Genomic DNA, 19,865 nt, shown 5'->3' on the forward strand with positions numbered 1-19,865 from the left:
AAAAACTGTGTGTTCACCTGGAGCTTTGTACTTCCGGAAATTGATGTTGGCCAAAACAAAATGGATTATAGTCGGACAATCTTTCTCCGAAGAGGTATCCTTTGGTTTGAAAACATAGCACTCCTTCATGCCCTCGCGATCAAATACATTTGGGTCTATTTTGGGAAAAGGAAGCTTGTTCATTCTGGCCCATTTTTCAGCAAGCAAAATTTCCTGAAAAGATAACAAGTGCATGTAAGCATCCACTGCAAAGGGAGATTTTATGTAGAGAGACACAGGTCAAATTGGTTACTGGAAAAAGCTTTATTAACGCACCCTTCTTTACACAGAAGGACTGATTAGGCCAATCTTTGTATAGACTACCCAGTATGGTGAACTGAGCACCTAATTCAGTCTGCCCAATTTTGAGTGCCTCAGATGATTCACAGGAAGAAAAGAGCTGGTCTGTCACATAAATCTTTGGTGAATTTACAGAGCTGACAGCTAGAAAAAACCATCTGTAATTTTACTTGCAAACTGAGTACCAGTGCTATGGAAACCAATGAGAGTTAACAAACATCAGTCCACGTGTTGTTATGTTCAGATACACATCATAGCACAAAACAGCTTCTGAAAGCATGCTAAGTGAAAAAGGAAGTCTGGAAAACAGGCTTTTTCAAACTCATGACAACTCAGTAAACAATATAATTGGTAAATAATGACTCAAAAGCATGTAATGAGGGTGTGTGAGAGGGAGGAGAGGGAAGGTCAACATCTTTAATGCTGGTTTTGAATGAAACAGGACCCTTCTTTGGGCAACTGTTTTGGATACAGAAGAGATTAAAACATAGTGGGTGTAAAATGATAAAATAAAAGCAGAGTCATAGACTTCAGCTGGCTGATTTCCCTTTATGTTGGAGTAATAAAAGTACATTAGAGTGCTACTATAGATACTGGCAAACTTTTGAACTTGCATTTACTCTTTGTAATGCAAGCAAAAGCAATGGGATTGCACAGCCAGTAAACAAAACTGGTTTCTGTCCTTCAGGATGTTAGCATACAGCCTATACTTGTGGACTGTACCTGTGTATTAGCTGCAGCTACGTCACTCTTTTTAATACACACTTTTGCATTTCAGAAATAATGAACAATTCCCTTCAACAGTGGCTTCATTAAAACCTATGGCACTATTTAATTTTCCTACCACTTTTTCATGCGCAAAAGGATTTCTCCTGTTTAAAATTACAGCTTGCAGAAAACAATTCAGGATGCCACTTGACTTCCTATCAATCTCTCCATGTTATGGTATGTTACCCAAAATGACACAGAAAATTGCAGCTGATGGTGACCGAAACTTCAATGCATAGGCTAAGAATAACAGAGATGATACACTGCCTTTTGCACAGACTTCATGTGCAGAACATTAACAAAGGGAGGAAAAAGAAAATGCTTCAGAGATGGCAATGCAGTGTCAGTAAATTTAGCTGGTGGGGAAAATATTCAGTTGTGACAAAAAAGGGCACAAATTCTTCAACAGAAATACACTGTGGGATTCAGTCAATTAAGGAAAACGAAGGATCTCAGCACGAATAATAGTTTTCTCAGTTCTGTATTCTTCAAAGTAGTTCCCAAGAGATCTAGAGATTACGGAAGTCATTTTACTCCTTTTTATTCTCCTGAACTTGTTTTAAATTGCATTCGACAACAATGATCTAGAGTTCATTTTGCTACTGCTGTTATTTTCTAATGTTGGTTGGTAGGGTTATCCCTTGATAGCAAGAGGAAGGAAAAAAAATTGTTCTAATTGAAATTTGTCTGTAAAGCAACAACGAATGCCAGCTGTTTCTCAAATAGGCAAGTTTTCTTGGTTTTCTTAAAAACAATTTTAAAAAATCCACTTGAGTTTCAAATAAATATTGCCTCTTTTTGAGAACCTCAAATAGTCTCATAGGTAGCTTTTTTTTTTGTGTCAGCTACCAAAATGATCCAGCATTAAGTCTTTCTGATCAGTTGGAGCTGTCTGGATGCAGAGGTTGTACCCATTTTAGAGACTGACAGCTGTGCTTTACACATCTGCTACTGAAAAAAACCCATGCCATTTAATTCGTATTTTCATGTTGTTGTTTTGGCCTGTCCTAAATGGATTCAGGAATCCTATTTAAACCAGTACTGGGATTATCCTAGTGAGATGTAAATGAACAGTTAGCTCCAATTCCAAAATGTTATGTATTTAGCAATACCAGAGTGACTAAGACACATTTCTGATGATGACAGAAAACCGTTCATTTACATCACAGCATCACAGAGAACAGCTGCACAGAGGTAGAGAATTAGCACAATGGTAAAAGAGTTGATGGTTTAATACTGACATAAAATAAAATTCTGCAATTCAGTGTGAATGCAAGATTTCCATAAAAACAACAGAGCAAATACTTCAAATAAGTCATATTAGCCCTTTTTGTGTCAGTCATCTCATGTGAGTCATGTAAACAGGAACTGAGGCAAAGCGCAATATTCTGCCTTGACGTAGAAACAAATTCCTCTGATGCTGTCGATAAAGTAGCACTAAGGCCTTCTGGAACCATGAAATGTGCAACCCACCTGACTGGAAGAATGCAATTGAGACAACTTAAATTTATGAACACAAAGAAAGGTATGGCTTATCTCACTTACTTTGAAAGGAGGACTGGAATCGCTTGGCCTCGCTGAAAAATCAAATGAGATGATGAGATCCACACCTCTTTGAGGTCTTAAAATAAGTGGGTACGGAAGGTTAAATGTAAGCCCGCTGTCCACTATATGAATCTTTTTGCTCTTCACATCTAGTGGCTCATATATCCTCTCAAACTCATCAGGATCTGTGCAGAACAAATGAAACCAAAACAAACCAAGAACACTTGTGTTAAGAACTTCTTGAAATTTTCATTTCAAAATGGCACAGGGCTTTCCAATGTTTCCCCAAGTACTGAAGATTCCACAGACTTTAAAAAGTACAGTATCCCAGCTAAACATACCATGAACTCATGTGTAACCTTAACACTTATCTTAACAACTAGAGAATGAGGGGAAAAAAACAGAGCTGGAAGGGACCTCAGCAGATAATGTCCCAAGGCAGAAGCAGAGGTAGCTCGAGGCAAAACCAAAAGGGACAAATGCCCAGGTTTGACCCTAACCTTCCCATCTTTACTCTGTCATCCCTAACAACCAATACACAAAAGAAAGTGTTCATGGGATGGTAAGAGACAGATTTATAGTGTACATCCCCTCAGTGTCCTACAACCCTGCCTAAATATCTTCCTTGGGTTCCCTCCCAAACCCTTGTTCCTCCCAGCTCCTCTTCCTCAAATAACTGAAATTTGCCTAAAAAGCCTTGACGTGGTTTAGCTCCTGCATGACGCTTGTCTATGTCACTCCACCTGCAATAACGCATCCAGCACTTGGGCCCCCAACACAAGAGGGACATGGATCTGCTTGAGTGAGTCTAGAGGAGAGCCATGAGGATGCTCTGAGGGCTGGATCACCTCTCCTATAAAGCCAGGCTGAGAAAGCTGGGCTTGTGTAGCTTGGAGAAGAGAAAGCTCCAGGGAAACCTTAGAGCAGCTTCCAATGCCTAAAGGAGGCCTAGAAGGAAGCAAGAGAGAGACTTTTTACAACAGCACATAGTGAGAGGACAACAGGGAATGGCTTTAGAGAGGAGGTTTAGATTACCCATTAGGAAGAAGTTCTTCCCTGTGAGGGTGGTGAAGCGCTGACACAGGTTGCCCACAGAAGCTGTGGCTGTCCTATCCCTGGCAGTGTTCAAGGCCAGGTTGGATGGGGCTTGGAGCAACCTGGTCTAGCGGGAAGTGTCCCTGCCCATGGCAGTGGGGCTGGAACTAGATGAGCTTTCAAGTCCCTTCCAACCCAAATCATTCTATGATGCTATGATTCTATATCTGCTTCTATCCATTAAAATTAGGGCTATTAAGTCTTGGTTTTCAACTTACACCAAATCTCACTACTTTATATTCGCTAATATAGTAGGAATGTAAAGAAAATATAACCCCTATCCATATGTGAAATTTAAATACTGGGCAGAATTACATGTAAGCCACTTACTGATAGCACTGTCATGGTATAATATAAAATAGCCTCCTATCTCTAACACCCAAACTGAGGGCTGAAGATGATTTTTTCCTTTTAAGCCAAATATTCCCCGGGTGCAGCTGAGCACTTAACCAAGTCTCTGGACACTACTAAATGATCCCTGCAGTACTTCAGACTTTTCTCCTGACAGTCTTTTCTTGCTCTAGAGCTTAAAAGTATTTCCAGTGTATGTTTTTGCCTTTCGAATAAAAACTAATGCTCATACCTGTAGAGGGCAGTGTAATCTAAGGAATGATGAGTAGCATGCTATGACTATTGTGTAATTAAATTTCCTAGCACCTACTTATTGGCAATAGCAATAATAATTCAAACTATAGTTCCTATAATTTCAGGATGCATGAAGAAAAATTATTGTTATGAGCAGCAAAAATAAATTCAGAAAAGGTATTTTGACTTCTTATTTCTGGCACTGTTTATTAGAGGGTGCTTTGCTAAGAAATGAGACACTAGTTTCCTAATATTTGCTTTGATTTCTAAGGGAGAAAACACTTTCAAATCATTGACTACTGCCTTTTTTAAATCATTTCCTTTAAAAAGGACATTTTAAATGTAATTTAACCCTTGCTCTCAGCAGAATTCATAAAACTTGCAGCAGCATTTTTGTTCAAGTTTTGTATTGTCTTATTATACAAAATTTGAATTTAAAAGTCAACAGTGATAATTTAAACAAATATAGTAACACCTATAACAATGTTTATGATAGGGGTGTTACTGTATATACAAACCTCCTACCAAAAAGGCACTGAAGAACAAGACAGTTCCTATTGCTTACAGACTTCATGACTCCATAACCAAATTTATCATAATAATTTTATTACATTTTCAATAATAAAATGTCAAAAATGCCATCAATAAATATATAATGATGACACAGATTGCTTTTATTAGTTGTGGTCTTCTGTGATTACAGTAGAAATTCAACTTAGAAGTTTTTCTTTTTACCATAATTAATTTTAGAAGTGCATTTCTAATTTGAACTGAGAAAAAAAGTTCCAAAATGTAACCCGTGTCCATTCTGTGGGGTCAGGATTCAAAAAGCAATTAATATAATACAGTGTTATTTTAATGACATGACTTTAAAGGCAGGCTCAGCATGAAATTTGATTTATCCAGGATCTGGAGTCAGAGGCCAGAAGCAGCATGCAATACCCTGGTGAGACAAGGCAAGCAGGCAGACTGACCTGTGGGTCAGGACACTACAGGTGAGCCTGCAATTGCTCCTGGCAGAGTTGTAATGTACAATAAGTACCCCTGGTGATAAAAGCAGCATTACATACTCTATAACCTGTGCTGTAGTTATTCTAAAGGACTGCATAAGAAGCTTTGTTCTTTTTATACTTTATAACGCATGAATCCAGGACAATCATTCTATATACTCTAACAGCTCTGGTAAGTGGATCCATCATTATTCATCAAACAGCATGGAGACTGAATGGAGTATTTATGTCTGAGAGCCTCGGACATTAATTTCCAGCCCATGCGGAATGCTTCTATGAAGTATTACAAGAAGCTTTCAGTCCATCAGACTGCAAACTGGAAGAAGCACAAGATGTTTCCAAGTACAGCTCTGTGTCAAATCAGCACAGCACACCTATCTGATCTGCAGCAATCAGATACACAAATAGAAATTAAGAATTGTTTGGAAATAAAAAAGCGAACATGTTCTAGAGACCAAACTTTGTCACAGACGGCAGCTTCAATGGAAGTACGGGAGATGAAAAGCACATTTGTTACTGACGTGTGTCTACTATAGCAGTTTCCATAAATACTGAAATAAGGAAACAGAGATTATGAGTTATTTTTTCCCTATTGTTATTCACTTGGCATTTTCTCAAGTGATTTTGCTGTGTTGTAACATCAGGGTACAGAAACTGAACAACTCTGAGTTCACAATGAAATCATTCACGGGGTATAAAATTTTAAGGCATATTTGAGACCAATTAAGAAAATGCTCAGCACAAATAGAATTGATAGTAAAGCCAAGCATATTCCTCTCAGATCTTTCTGGGATCTCTGCTGTATGCACTGCAAACCCTAAATTCAACCCTTTGTAATGACTGTAAGACTGGCCTAGGCCTGTCACAGCTCATCCTCTGCAGTGCAACTTAGTGGGTCTACAACAGGTTTGAGACAACTGCAGATGTGAAATATTTATATCCTTTTTGATCCATTTATTTCTACTTTGGAGCATTTTGCAAGAAAAAGAGAGTTAAGTTATAAAGCAATTCAGACTTCTCTCTATACTGAAGTTGATAGGTAAACTGGTGGTAGGAATAAATACGCAGTTTAAATGCATCCTGTGCCTTGGTAATATACAGTGTTTCAAATTTACACTAAAGTTTCCTTTCTATCTACTCTTCTCATCAACTAGGCTGTTACATACAGTTGCAAAATTCACAGCATTAAAATGTGGATACACTTCTAACACTACTGAATGATTAAATTTTATATTATCTACTGAAATTTCAAGGGTTTTTTTTTTTAGCTATTCTTGACCATAACACTGCAAATACACATAGCTGTTAGATTCGAATTGTTAGCTCCAGTTTATGAGTGTGGGCTTAAGCTAACATTAAAAAAAAAAATTGCAGTTATATCAAATTTTTTTCCAGACATTTTACCCAAAGAAATTTCAGGTACTCAAAAGTAATTTTCTCACAGGGACAGGCTCATTCTGTCAAACCAGCGCTTAATTTCAATTGAAATTGAACCCCAGGAAGTTGATAGTTGATTCTGGAGATTACCCACATGTCTTAATTATGCAAAATTCTCATCAACTGTCATTTTTTCCAACCATAAATTTACTCCCCGCTTTCCTGCCTCTTTTACAACTATTATAAATATTAAGATTATCCAGTTGTAAACACCTCTAAGATGATAAAAATATTTAGAAAGTGGAGTACAGATGGAAATTACTATACAACCACTCAAAGGGATTTGCTACATTAACAAACACACATTAGAGAGTGTCTGCTACCTAAGCTTTTAAATGACATCTGGTATTTACTATTGCATAATAATCAGCTAGGACAATCTCTTTCCTCTGAATAGAAAATAACAGCTGAAGTGATTACCATTACTGTGACGGGTGGTTGGCAGTGCTCTGCCATTACACAAGAACATGGAAGGAGCACAATATCCTCTTGCTGAGCTTCATGAGGTTCTTGTTATCCCACTCTTCCAGCCTATCCAGCTCATCCTGCAGGGTGGTTCTCCCTCCCAAACAGTCCAATACCCCACTCAGTTTGCTATCATTGGCAAATTTTATCAGGGTACATTTGATCCATCCAGATTACTTATGAACAGCACTGAACCCTATATTGATCCCTGGGGGACCCTGCTAATGACCAGGTCACCAGGTGGAAAAGGAGCTATACACCACCATCCTCTGGGTGCAGATGGTCAGCCAATTCCCTAACCACCACACTGACAACTTCTCAAGAGTCTAACACATCAGTTTCTCTAGGAGGAGGCTGTGGGAAACCATATTGAAAGACTTTATAGAAATCAAGGTAGACAATGTCTACTGCTCGCACTTCATCAAGTGACAAGCATGTCCTGCCTTTGGAGGAGTACATGCTGTTGTGATCCTCACTGAGAATAGCTGTATCTGGTTTTACTAATGAATATGCAGCAATGTAGACTTTCTGTGAACTAACCTGCAACAGCAGCATCTAATTCATCTTCCTCCACGGACTCCTGAGTAAGGAGGTCTGCCAGTGGAGACAGTGGGTAACAACTGTTGAGGTTCAATCCCAGCATGAAGTTGTGCACTTTCCCAGCACGCCCTTCCCTGGTATTGAAAAGGGCGCTATCGCCCACCAAAGCCATCAGCATTCGCTGCACCCAGCTTTCCTGGCTGCTGTCCTGATATTCTTGATGTGCCTCAGCATTTTCAGTGCCTGAGGAGGAAAATTAAAATAACCAATGGTAAGACAGTTAATATATAAAGTATAAACCCAAGATTTCTGGGTCTACTAAAATAAAGGACTACTAAAATAAAAGAAACTGGCTATAGCACTTTCATCTTTGCTTGTATTTTTAAAAATATAACCAATTTCTTCATGTGAAAATCACTGTTGTTCCCAAACGTACCATCAACTACAAAGCATTATTAGAATAAGACAGAAATCCTGACTAAAATCACAGAAATCCTGATGTGGCTTAGGCACCTAAAGATAATTTTCAATAGGATATTTTCTTCCCACTGCCCAGTGCTCCCCTTGTGGTTGTACCTCTTCGGAGATTTAGGCATTGTTTAAAACATTGTTCCAAACAGTAGGAATTTCCTGTATCAGATGCCATCTGTAAAGGTGCTGAAAGACATGTATGAATGCTAGAAACACAGATTAAACTATTCTCAGGAAAATATTTCCTCAAGGAACCCTTGAAAACAATGGATAGCATTAGTTTACTTGGCTGGTAATTTGAACATGCCCCTGAGCTCAGCAGTTTGATGGGAACAGACTTCTGGATATCACTGGCTCAGCAAGACTCATTTGGGGGTGTATGTGATATTGCAGACCTCTGTGAAGCCCTGCTGGGCTGACACCAAGACTGAAGATATGTGAGAGAATCATTTGATCATCACCTTGAGTGGGAGTCATGAAGTCAAGCCAAAGGACCTCCTGAGGTCTCTTTTTCAAGGCTTCTCTCTTTTGCTGAGCCACTGGCTCCTTTAGAATCCTTGCGCTAGGCAATTAAGTTTACCATTGATATAAATGAAAGCAGATTCTCAGTTATAAGAGACTCAGGAAAACTGGCTACAGCTGATTTCCAGCATCCACAAACTTGACCATAATACACGAAAGCTGATGAAAAAAGTAAATTATGAAATAAAGTGTGAAGATTTCCTTACCTTTTGGGTGCTGTGATTCATCCTCACTGTCTGAACTGTCATTACTTACAAGGTGCTTTAGCCTAATATTTTCTGTTGAAAGAAATAGAAAATTACTTTAAACTGCTAGGGTTTAATTGCCAGAACAGCTAAGAATTTCAAAACAATTTGAGTCATAAAATTATCATAGTCTTCATAAAAGAAAATAGAGCTGAATAAATTTGATTTGCTGTGGACATCTCTATATTCAGTATCTGATCAGAATGTATTTGCTTTAGCTTGCAATTATTGCAAAGCTTCTGCCCTAAGCAGATTAGTGAAAGAGCTGAGAAAACAAAACGTAACACTAAAGCAGTACCTACCACTCACCTCTGCACCACATATCTGACACATTTCATTCACCTTGATTAAAATTTAGATACATAGCTTCTGTCTTCTCAGTAACTCCTAGTAAACTATGAAGACTACTACGTTAATTTCTGTTAATTACCTGCTAATTTTTCTCTTTTTTTTAAATAGGAGCTCTTTACTTCATTCATACATTTATGAGTGGGTACCCTTAAAAATAGTGTGGGGAAAAAAAAGCCAAGATAGTTATGAAAGTTCTACTGGAGTATGTGTGAAAAATAAAGGCCAATACAGTTACATGGGTAGAAAAGACAATGGTTTTCATCTCATAACACTGAATGAGAGAAATAAAACCAGAAATGAGTGAACTTCTCTGTCAAAAACCTGCATTTTGTTAGGGTAACTGCTTTGTTTCCAAAACAATCACTAAATCATTGTCAGTCAATCATTACTAACTTAAAACATTTCAAAGTCGACATGAATACTGAAAAAGCAACATATTCCACTCCTAAGTTAAGGTTTGTAGTGGAGGTAAAATCATGTGAGAATGGATTACATGCTAACTATATTATTTTTGCTAATTATGGGGGGAAGCTTTTCTTGAAATACTGTGGATTTCCAGTGTTTTATGAGCAGTCTCATCTTGGAAGCTTATATCCTACAAAGACTAGAGATGGGCACTGAATTTCAGTGATGCAAATGTACCCGAGAGACTTTTGAAAACTAAACGCCTTTATTCCCTAGTAAAATGTATGCTAAGAATCATCTCTAATTAAAATTTGAAGCCAGTTAAAATAAACTGAATGAGGAGTTTTCCTAGTGAACTTGGACATATTATCAACTAACTTTTTTTATCATTAACAAAATGAAAATAAAATAACATCTTCTTTTTCTAATAGAATGATAATGTAGCTGTTGGTCCCTGGTGGCACACCCTGCATTGGACTGTGATTTTCAACAAATGCTGTAATTTCTATACATGCAGTATCAAAACAACAGCAATTACACTTCACACTTTTTTGTTTAAGTCGAAATTTAATTCCTGTAAGCAGGCCTGGCTGAATAAGAAGATTGAAGAGATTCACCATGGTGTAAAGTGACATAGGACACAGGTCAAAATCAAAATTAGTGACCAAAAAGGAGATAGAGGCAGCTAAGGAGCTTGGTTTTTGTTTATTGTGGGGGTTTTTTTGTGTGCGCGGGGGGGGGGGAGGGGGGGTGTGTGTTTTAAATCAACTCAATCTGCATTTTCCATCTATCCTCTTCAGAAAAATTTGGTGTCTAGTACAACGTATTTGTTGGTTATCTATTTCCCTGAAATGCTGTCTTCTGAATTCATAGGAATTATGAAGTATCTGTCAACTTCTGATCTCTGGAAACTAGCATAATGACATAAAAAAGGGAGTTGGATTCTACTAACTTCATGAAAGTAGTTGGATATATGCATGTGACTTTCAGTACTTCTGATACTGATCAGAAACAAAAGTGAAAGAAAATTACTAACTCTCTTTCTCTGACCTCAACAGCATCTAGCAGTGTCAGCAATTACAGTTGCTTGAATTCCAACTTCTTAAAATGACTATTAGCAGAGTGTCATCCTTCCACAGATGGAGTATGCACTGATTCTTGCTAGTAACTCTCTTGCATAGTAGAAGGATTATTTACTAATATTACCTAATTCTTCTTCCATGGTGGGACCTTTATTCTGAGAATTGGAGACACCAAGCACTCTGTTAAATAATATAGAAAATGCACTGCCCCAGACACCTGAAAAGGAAAAAGTAAACAATGAATGGAGGCTGGTAGAAGGAAAACAAGCCCCCTAAAATGCACTATTTAAGCAGTTGCTTGCTTTCTGAACACACCCCTGATTTTGGAACACATTAACCTGTAAGCTCAGAGGTACATACCAGAAACCAAAAAATAGGGAACGCCAGTCCATGTCTGAAATCTTACAAATGGATGTCTTCCAACAGACTGAGAACTCTACTTCTCATCTCATTCTTTCTGTGACTGCATTTAAAAACCCTTGTCCATGAGCTACTGAAATTTGGTGTATTTTAAAATAAACCACATACTCTGCCACATACTCACCCATCAAGAAATGCAAAGGATTTTCACTATACTTCTTCACCACTGTCCCCATAAAAAATTTGCTTCCAAACAAATCAGGAGACATGAAAGTGCCATACTTTGCCATACCAATCTCATATGGACTGAATTCCACCCAGTCTGCAAAATAAGAAACAAAATTGTACTTGGTGAGCAATCTCAACCTGAATAGAAACAGAGGGTGAAAATACATAAATTAATGAAATCTCTGTCCAAGCAAAAATATTCTAGGTAAATGGGAAGTTAAATACTCAACAGAAATATCTCTTAGGTTAGTCAAAATTTTGGTGTCAAATGAAGGACAGCCTAATGTCTCAGCAGAGAAGAATTCTCATTCTCTCTTATAAACTTTGCTGAAAAAATACGAGGTTGTAAAACCAGAAGTATAAAATTAGCGATCACAAGTGAGAAAAACAAAATGACATCTGGTTTTCATCTCATGCTTTAATATGATTCCCTGTCATGTGAAATGCAACATGGGTCAGAAAGTTCTGAGTTTCTTTTCTTTCACAATGATCCTACCAAAATGTAAAGGGCAGTGGGAGAAGTGGCAGAAAACTTATTTAATATCACAAAATGAAATATTCTACAAGAGGCATTTGGATTGCACCAAAACCTAAAGTTTCTAATGAAATCCCAGATGAAAAAGGTAAAGCTGAGAGTCAGCTGAGAGACTTATCAATATCAAACAATGCCAAACATATTTTTTTAAGTATATGCCATTTCGCTGAATAGAGAGCTCAATAAAATATTTAAATACATTTTCTAATCTTAGCAGAAAAATTTCAGAAGTGATTTACACTCTATGATGCATATGTTTTTAGAAATTGAATTTTAGCTGATTTTGAAATATTTTCTTTGATACTTGTGGAGCTGCTTACATCAGAGAATTCATTTCAGAAAGGGAGCAACAGCAAACAAAAAAAAACCCCTATGTTTATAGTATTTCACCCATTCATGTATTTTATCTTCTGTATTTTATTGGCGATATATTTGACTACTTCTTTAAACAAATTAGAAATAATTCTGAAATAGAATGGCAAAAGAAACATAACTGAAAAATCCCCACAAGTCACAGGATGCTGTCTGCTACTCAAGATGTTGTGTTTCTGTTGAAATGTTAAGCATAGGGTTATTATTTGTCCCGAAAGGAAAGTTTTAACCATGACTGCTGAGAGTTTTATTTCATGGGGCAATGCTTATCTATGCTAAGTCAAATGCAACATCTTATCTTCCAAACACTTCCCATTTATTGGAGAAGCATATTCCTTTGAAAACCCAGTCCAGGAATTTAATGGTATTTCCATTGAGATATATAAACAGGAACTGGCAGACAACTGTTCAGAACCATGTTGACAGAAAAACTGAATTTAGAATTAGAATTAATTTAATCTGTAACAGTCCACTTTCATTTTATATTTGCGCTGAAGAGGATGATTTCTCAAATCACATATCCTGCTTAGGGAAATAAGGTCTCTGCCTTAAAATTAAAGGGCTTCAGCATTATTTTCTGCCATTCCAGAAGCTCCTTGAGACAGTGGCCGTTTAAATGAGCAGGACTTGAACGTCCCAAGAGACAAGAACTCTATACCAACAGAAATACTTAAGTGTTTATATCACAGCAAACCAGGCTATTTTCCTGGGTCTGGCTTAATCCAAGATATACTAAAGTAACACCTCTCATATGTGTTCACTGCATTTTTGGACGTGGACCTGATTTAACTTAGATCACAACTCTACACTGCTTCATACCAGCTAAAGGTGCAACAGATTTTTCCCATTCTCAGGAGGGAAGACAGAGATGCAATCTTTTGCTAACATTAAGCATTTGGTAGGTTCAGGATTGAGCATATAAATGCATAGCCTGTACTCACAGACTGAGACCAAATTCCAGCCTTGCTGCATGCAGGCAGATTAAAACCACATGCGTGATCTGGTATGTGTGATGATCATGGCTAGCCAAGCACTAATTGAGGGATCCCAGTGCTATGAATCCATATTTCAAGGCAGCTCTCCTTCCAAATAAATTCTGCAGAACTTATTGGTACAAAGCAAGACACACACTCACCCTCTTGCAGACATAAGCTTATTATAGTGACTTTCAAGAGCAAAACTGCCAAATCTAAATTTTTACTGGTATGTCATTGCAACAGCAACAAAGATGGTGAACGAGGCTGTTAAGAGATGGGAGCACGAAATACCAAAGCTAAACATTAAATTCCACTCCCCTCCTTAACACTGCATATCCGTATCTTCAGGTAATTTCTTAACATTAAAGAAGCTATCATAATAAAAAAAATAAATCTGTCTTTAAATCACAGTAATTATGCTCAGGCAAAATGATTACTGCAGGTTTGGGTATGCTGGCACCACCTGGGTCGCAAATGCTATTGGTAGGAAACACATGCAGAGCCTGGGGCATTAAAACTATTAGCAGCTGCATGAAATCTTGCACCATCGCAGAAGGAATGTTATCTGATATAATTAATATATTTCAACTTGAAACAACATGAAAGTGCTCACCTGTATCTATAACCCTTTAAATAAGAAAGTATAAATATTTCTATTCAAAATCTGCTAAATATTTCAGATCAAGAATAGCTGTTCAGCTCTAAAAGAAAAAAAAACAAAAACAAAACCCAACAAAAACTTACAATAAAAATTATCAAGATCTAGCACCCTATATAATGATACAGGTGATACTCTTCAAAAAGCAAAACCAAGATCCCTTGGTAGAGTCAATACCTTTTTTTAGGCCTACTGCTAAAGCTACAGAAATTAGACCAGCCTTCTGCTCTTGCTTACAGAAGGCTAGTATTAACTAAAGATAATTTTGCCTTTAAAATGGTAAATAAGTAACCCAAATAAAATTTATCAGTGAACAGAAGCCCATCAAAGAACAAAATACTTCTCAAACAAAAAGGTTTCAGTTTCCTAAGGCAGAAAGTTTCATATTCTCCTGTGAAAAAAAATAACATTTTTCTACCTCATTTTTCATTACATACAAAGTTTTGACAACAAATTCTCCAAATAATCTTTTTAGGAAATGTGGATACATCTGACTTACAAACCGTGGGCAAGCCACTTGGTGTTTCTGTTCTCAGTCTTATACGTAACTATGTACATTACATATCCTTTGTACAGCATTTAGCACAGCTAGACCAACTCTCAACTGATGCTACTAGATGGGATTAAAACCTATGGAATAAATAAAAGCAAAAGCCCACAGGACTTCACACTGTGTGAGAAGTAAAAAAGAAATAATACATTCAATTTGTTTGTTCATTTCTCATTTCACTCAGAGTAATTATCCTGTACGGCTGAAGACATATCCCTTTACCTATTTGATATACTAGTGTTAAGCAGCTTTCTGTTGTTGAAGAGACACCTTGACTCTTACAGAATACTAAGATACTTCAAGAATAAGCAATATTCTTGTCAATTGGTAGGAAATAATTTGTTTTGCAACATATAGGGAATAAAACTTGGCTATCACAGAAACCTAAAAAGGCTGCTATGGTGTTAGACTTAATTTCAAATTAAAAAATAAATAAATATAAATTTAATAAATATACATTTAAAATAGATATTTATAATATAAATATAAATTTAAGCTTCAAAATGGTCTGAGAATAAGTCTCCAAACCCAGGAATGACGGAGAAACAAAAGACATTGACTTAAAATACAGTCTGTCTGCCTTTCCATGGAGAGGAAAAAATGCATCTTAAAAGCCAGTAAATGTCTCAGTTCCATGATATGCCATGAGGAATACAACCATTTGATGCTGCTCTCCACAGCCCTGTAATCTTGGTGCAAATACTGTACTGATTGAATAAGTATCCACCTACTTAAGTATGTGATCACTTATCCCTGAGTCAGTTCTTATTAACAGACTCTACTGTCAGAAGCCACTGAACACAAATGCATCCATTTTCCAATCATCTTTTAAAACCCACCAGAACAGTCCTTATGATGTGCCTGTCAGTATATCCTTCAACATCACAACTTACTATTCTTTTTGCAAATTAAAATCTTCCTGTACTTAATTTACAACAATGTAAATTTTGTTAAGCCCTGAAGAATGTTCTATATCATGGCAAATTCCTTCCTTCCTAAACCTTGCCACAAGACTAATAATTTCTAAGTGTACCAAGTTGCAGGATACAATTATTCTCAGAAGTATTAAAAAAATAGGCTGTTCTGTTAGTCACACACTTCACTCTTCACAAGTGACTCAATACACAGATTGAAAACATACCTGCAAACATTAGCTCCGAGACATCTGGTTTGACATGGAGACATGTAAAGAGTGGGAGAGCACATTGCGCATTATTGACTTTCTCTTTCATATTGCTCAAAGTGGTGTCCATTCTCTGAATAAAAAGAAAGACACTGTGTCTAAATGGATCCTATGAAGTCCTGCTGATATTTGGGAGACAACTACTTTTCTGAAAAGGCAGCAAAGATAACTATGAAAAGCAAACGGACTCTTAAGAGGCTTACACTTGTTAAACAAGGATCTGCATTTCCCTGCAGAAAATATTCTGGAGTCTGCAATCAAGAAAGACTGAGAGTCATCATGACATTACAGTACTAAGATGTCTTATCAGTGAGTATCCAAGAGCCTTATTTCCATTTTCCACCCATTGTTCAGGTATAAGCTAAACATCCGTGCATTTGTTTAACCTCTTAGTAACTGGGACTTCTAACCAACCTCACACAATCATTAATATCCCTTCATTGTCAGAAACTTACTCGATATACCAGTTACTAAAAGCTGTGCTGCCCTTTTAGAATGTTTAAAACCAATGGCAATGTATGCTCATGGAAGATACAAATGTATAAAACATCTGTGAATCTGTTAATACATTTCAATCTTACCATCAGATCAAATACAAATTCTGCTCTCCTAATGCATTTGAACTTGCAGTCTTTGTGCTTGATTCAGTCAATGCAATTATTCAATAATAAAACACAACAGTACGAAGCTCTCCTATGGTCTTGTTTCTCAAAAACAAGTAATAATAGAGATGTGGATCTTTCACCTTGAAATTAGTATTTTGTTAAGCAAATGCTGCCTCTCTTACAGCAAAATGTGCATAAAGAAGTTGCATCACTGTCATGGTTTAACCCAAGAATGGCAACTAACCAACATGCAGCTGCTTGATCCCTCCCTCCCCTGCAGTGGGATGGGGAGGAGAATCAGAAAAAAGACAAAACCCATGGGTTGAGATAAGAACAGTTTAATAATTAAAATAAAGTACAATATAATGTTACTGCTACTACTACTAATAATAATAATAATGAAAAGGGAAATTACAAAGAGAGAAAACTATAAAAAAACCCCAACAAACATCCGTGACGCACAATACAATTGCTCACCAGTCACTGACTGATACCCAGCCTGACCTGAGCAGTGATAAGTCCCTTTCAAGTGACCCCTAAATTTATACACTGGGCATGACGTGCTGAGGTATGGAATACCCCTTTGGCTAGTTTGGGTCAGGTGTCTTGCCTCTGCTCCCTCCCAGCTTCTTGTGCCCCTCCTCACTGGGAGAGAATGACTGGAAAGTCCTTGATCAGGGTAAGTGCTACTGAGCAACAATTAAAACACTGGTGTGTTATCAGCATTATTCTCAGACTAAATCCAAAACACAGCATTGCGCCAGCTACAAGTAAGAAAATTAACTCTATCTCAGCCAAAATCAGGACAACCACTTTGTAATCTTTTGTTGAAATTGCTTGAGCAGTAGTTTTACTGGCTGATACACAATGTTAAGGGCTTGCTGCAAGTACCCACTAACTGAGCTCATTTCTGTTGCATGAAACATGCATGATGTTTTCCTAGGGCTTAAAGAAATAAGAACCATTCAAAAACATGCCCCAGAGCAAGGAAAGCATTTTACAAGTTTTTTATCCAGTATCTGCTCACTTGTAACTTCAGGTATTCCTACTACTGAACATGGTTTGTTAAATGTTACCAAGGTTATTTAAAAAAGATAGTGGTTTGGTGTGCAATAGTTTCACAATTGTCATAATCATAAAAAATAAACTTACATTATGGATAAGTGTTTCACCTATTAGCATTCCAAAGATATCTGTGAAGGTGACAGGCTGCCCTGAGCTTTTCTTATTCCACAGTGCTTCAATGTAGCGTTTGACTTTCTGAGGAGTGAGCAGCAGAAGTGGGTTGTGACTGACAGAGTTCATCAATTCTTGATTAATCTCCTTTGGCCCTTTTTCTGGAAAATCCGGATGTGAATACAAAGTTGACATGTACCTGCAATGGAAAATAGGATCTGTAAGTATCAAAGCCTGGTTCAATGTCAGCTGCCTGAAATGTACAATAAGCTCATAAATAATTTGATACAATTACTGACTAAATCAGACTAATTTACTCAACATTCATATCGTAAACTGCCGTTTCCTTTTTCTCAAGGCATAGAAAGCTAAACAATTTGTTCTAAATGTAAGCATACAATCAAACACTCAACATAAATTTCCAGAATGTGTATGATGCTCCTCATTTATCTGTTTAAGGGATAATGGACAGAATCATCATAAGCTGAAAAAAGAGACTCTCAACTTTGTCAGAGAGTACCTAGACTGAGCAGACTGGAGGTCCTATAAGCATACATGCAGTTATTTCACTCTAGAATGGACCTCTGTCACTCTCCAGTTCATTATCACTATTCAAAAATTCCTAAGTACATCAGTATCCGGTATGCTTTCCAGGATCTAGGTGCTTTCATAATAAGTTGAAGCACTATAATTAAAACCCATGCAGAGATTTAATTGACTGTGAGGATTCAGAAGAGGCCTATCAGGCAAATCTTGTTTTTGTCACTCAGTAGTAACTCTGGAAACTGAAGCTTTGTTTACCCAAAACAAAAGTTAGACACACATCCAGACAAATGTGGTCTGCACTTGACCTGGCTTATTCACTATTGGTGAAGACTCAAGATAGGCTGTCCTAATCTACTAGATGCCCATTTAACTATTATTTATTCATTCAATTAACTGGCTCACGTATACATTCCATACTGCAGGTATAACTTTGCACAGCAGTGAGATATACACTCTGTAAGCTTGGCCCTGAGATCACTGCCTGGCAATTTACTTGACAGCGTGATGAACCTTATCACATGCATGGTGTAAGAACTTGAATCATTAGTCCTTGTGCAGTCTCTAAAGCTTAGCATGCCCGTCAGCTCGTGGATGGAACAAACACAGCAGCAAGCTTCCATGTGAGCAGAGAAAGGGAAATGCAGGATGAGGAATTCAGTACAAGGTTGAAGCAAGATGACAAAGGCAATCGAGGTAAATGCATTGCTCCAAGGTTAGACATGCATCTGGGGGAACAAGTCAAAACCTGCCTCTCCCACCAGGAAAGGAATTCTCCACCCTTCAGGAAAAGAAAAAAAAAAAGGCATTATTCCCAAGTAATAGACTGCATGGAAAAAAACGGAGAAGAAAAGGAGTGCCAAAGTGTCAATTTATTTATTCATCAGGCAAGGAAAGTCTGAATAGGTGACATCACCAAAGCAGCAAACCCAAATTTGTTTAAATACAGTTGTTCCCAATATGTTTCTGACTGACCCAGTTCAGATAATCTTGCTCTTTTAATACAGATTTTATAGGTTTACATTAGATCAGCTATGTATTCACACTTCGGTTTTCCGAAAAAAGGACTCATGGCCAGCTGTTTTCAGAATGTAGTCTACATGTCATTCACTAGAAACACAGTGAAAATTTTTCACACTACATTACACTATCCAATTGCTCTTCATCCAGACAAATGACATCTACTTTTCACAAATTTGACATAATTACACCCATGTCTCTCAACAGACAGTGATAAATCTGCCCCCCCAACTACTAGTGATAGAAAACCAAGGTTCCAGAAATGCCAGTGTTCTGTAGTCCATTCTGAATGAGGAACTTACTCTGTATCATAGATACCTTCTGGCATTTCAAAACCTTCTAGCGTTTTGAAAGCTTTCTGCCTAGTCTGCAAGGGGAGAAGCAAGCTTCACACAAGTGAAAAATAACTGAAAAAAAAAAAAACCCACAAGGAATAGAACAGTACATTATCTGTTCAGAAGAGGCAACAGCTTTAGAGTTAGAGTATTTCCTTAGAAACATAGAACCAACATTCATGTGGCTCCTTAGAGCTAAACCAGGGGATAAAACTCATCCTAGGCATATTCCCTGCTCATTTATATTTAGCTATTCGAACAAAAGTCTTTTTCCCTTACTCTTGAAGAAATAAGACATTCATATAATCTTATAATTTAGACTTAAAGGAACCTCAAGATTTCTATTCCAACCTCCTGCTCAATGCAGATCCAAATTAAAAGTCAGATCAGGTTGCTCAGGGCTTTGTTCAGTCAAGTTCTGCTTTCACATGAAGTATTCACTGAGTCAGATAGACAGAGGATG

The 19,865-nt window shown here is 37.3% G+C and overlaps 1 protein-coding gene across 1 annotated transcript in view; it reads right to left on the reverse strand.

Annotated features, from left to right (window-relative positions):
• PLA2G4A (phospholipase A2 group IVA) overlaps positions 1 to 19,865 on the reverse strand; it is a 64,043-nt gene that overhangs the window by 2,073 nt on the left and 42,105 nt on the right. The window contains exons 8-15 of the mRNA XM_061345348.1: positions 17,481 to 17,703; positions 15,682 to 15,796; positions 11,405 to 11,542; positions 10,985 to 11,077; positions 8,984 to 9,055; positions 7,785 to 8,027; positions 2,653 to 2,837; positions 18 to 213 (exon numbers count right to left, since the gene is read on the reverse strand). Coding sequence (XP_061201332.1) covers positions 18 to 213; positions 2,653 to 2,837; positions 7,785 to 8,027; positions 8,984 to 9,055; positions 10,985 to 11,077; positions 11,405 to 11,542; positions 15,682 to 15,796; positions 17,481 to 17,703 — 1,265 coding nt within the window. The remainder of the gene's footprint in view (positions 1 to 17; positions 214 to 2,652; positions 2,838 to 7,784; positions 8,028 to 8,983; positions 9,056 to 10,984; positions 11,078 to 11,404; positions 11,543 to 15,681; positions 15,797 to 17,480; positions 17,704 to 19,865) is intronic.

The sequence above is a fragment of the Neopsephotus bourkii genome, unplaced genomic scaffold (assembly GCF_033783945.1).
Source record: "Neopsephotus bourkii isolate Nb327-2 ecotype Australia unplaced genomic scaffold, CSIRO-AGI_Nbou_v1 NB_234, whole genome shotgun sequence".
In the NCBI taxonomy this organism is placed as follows: domain Eukaryota; kingdom Metazoa; phylum Chordata; class Aves; order Psittaciformes; family Psittacidae; genus Neopsephotus; species Neopsephotus bourkii.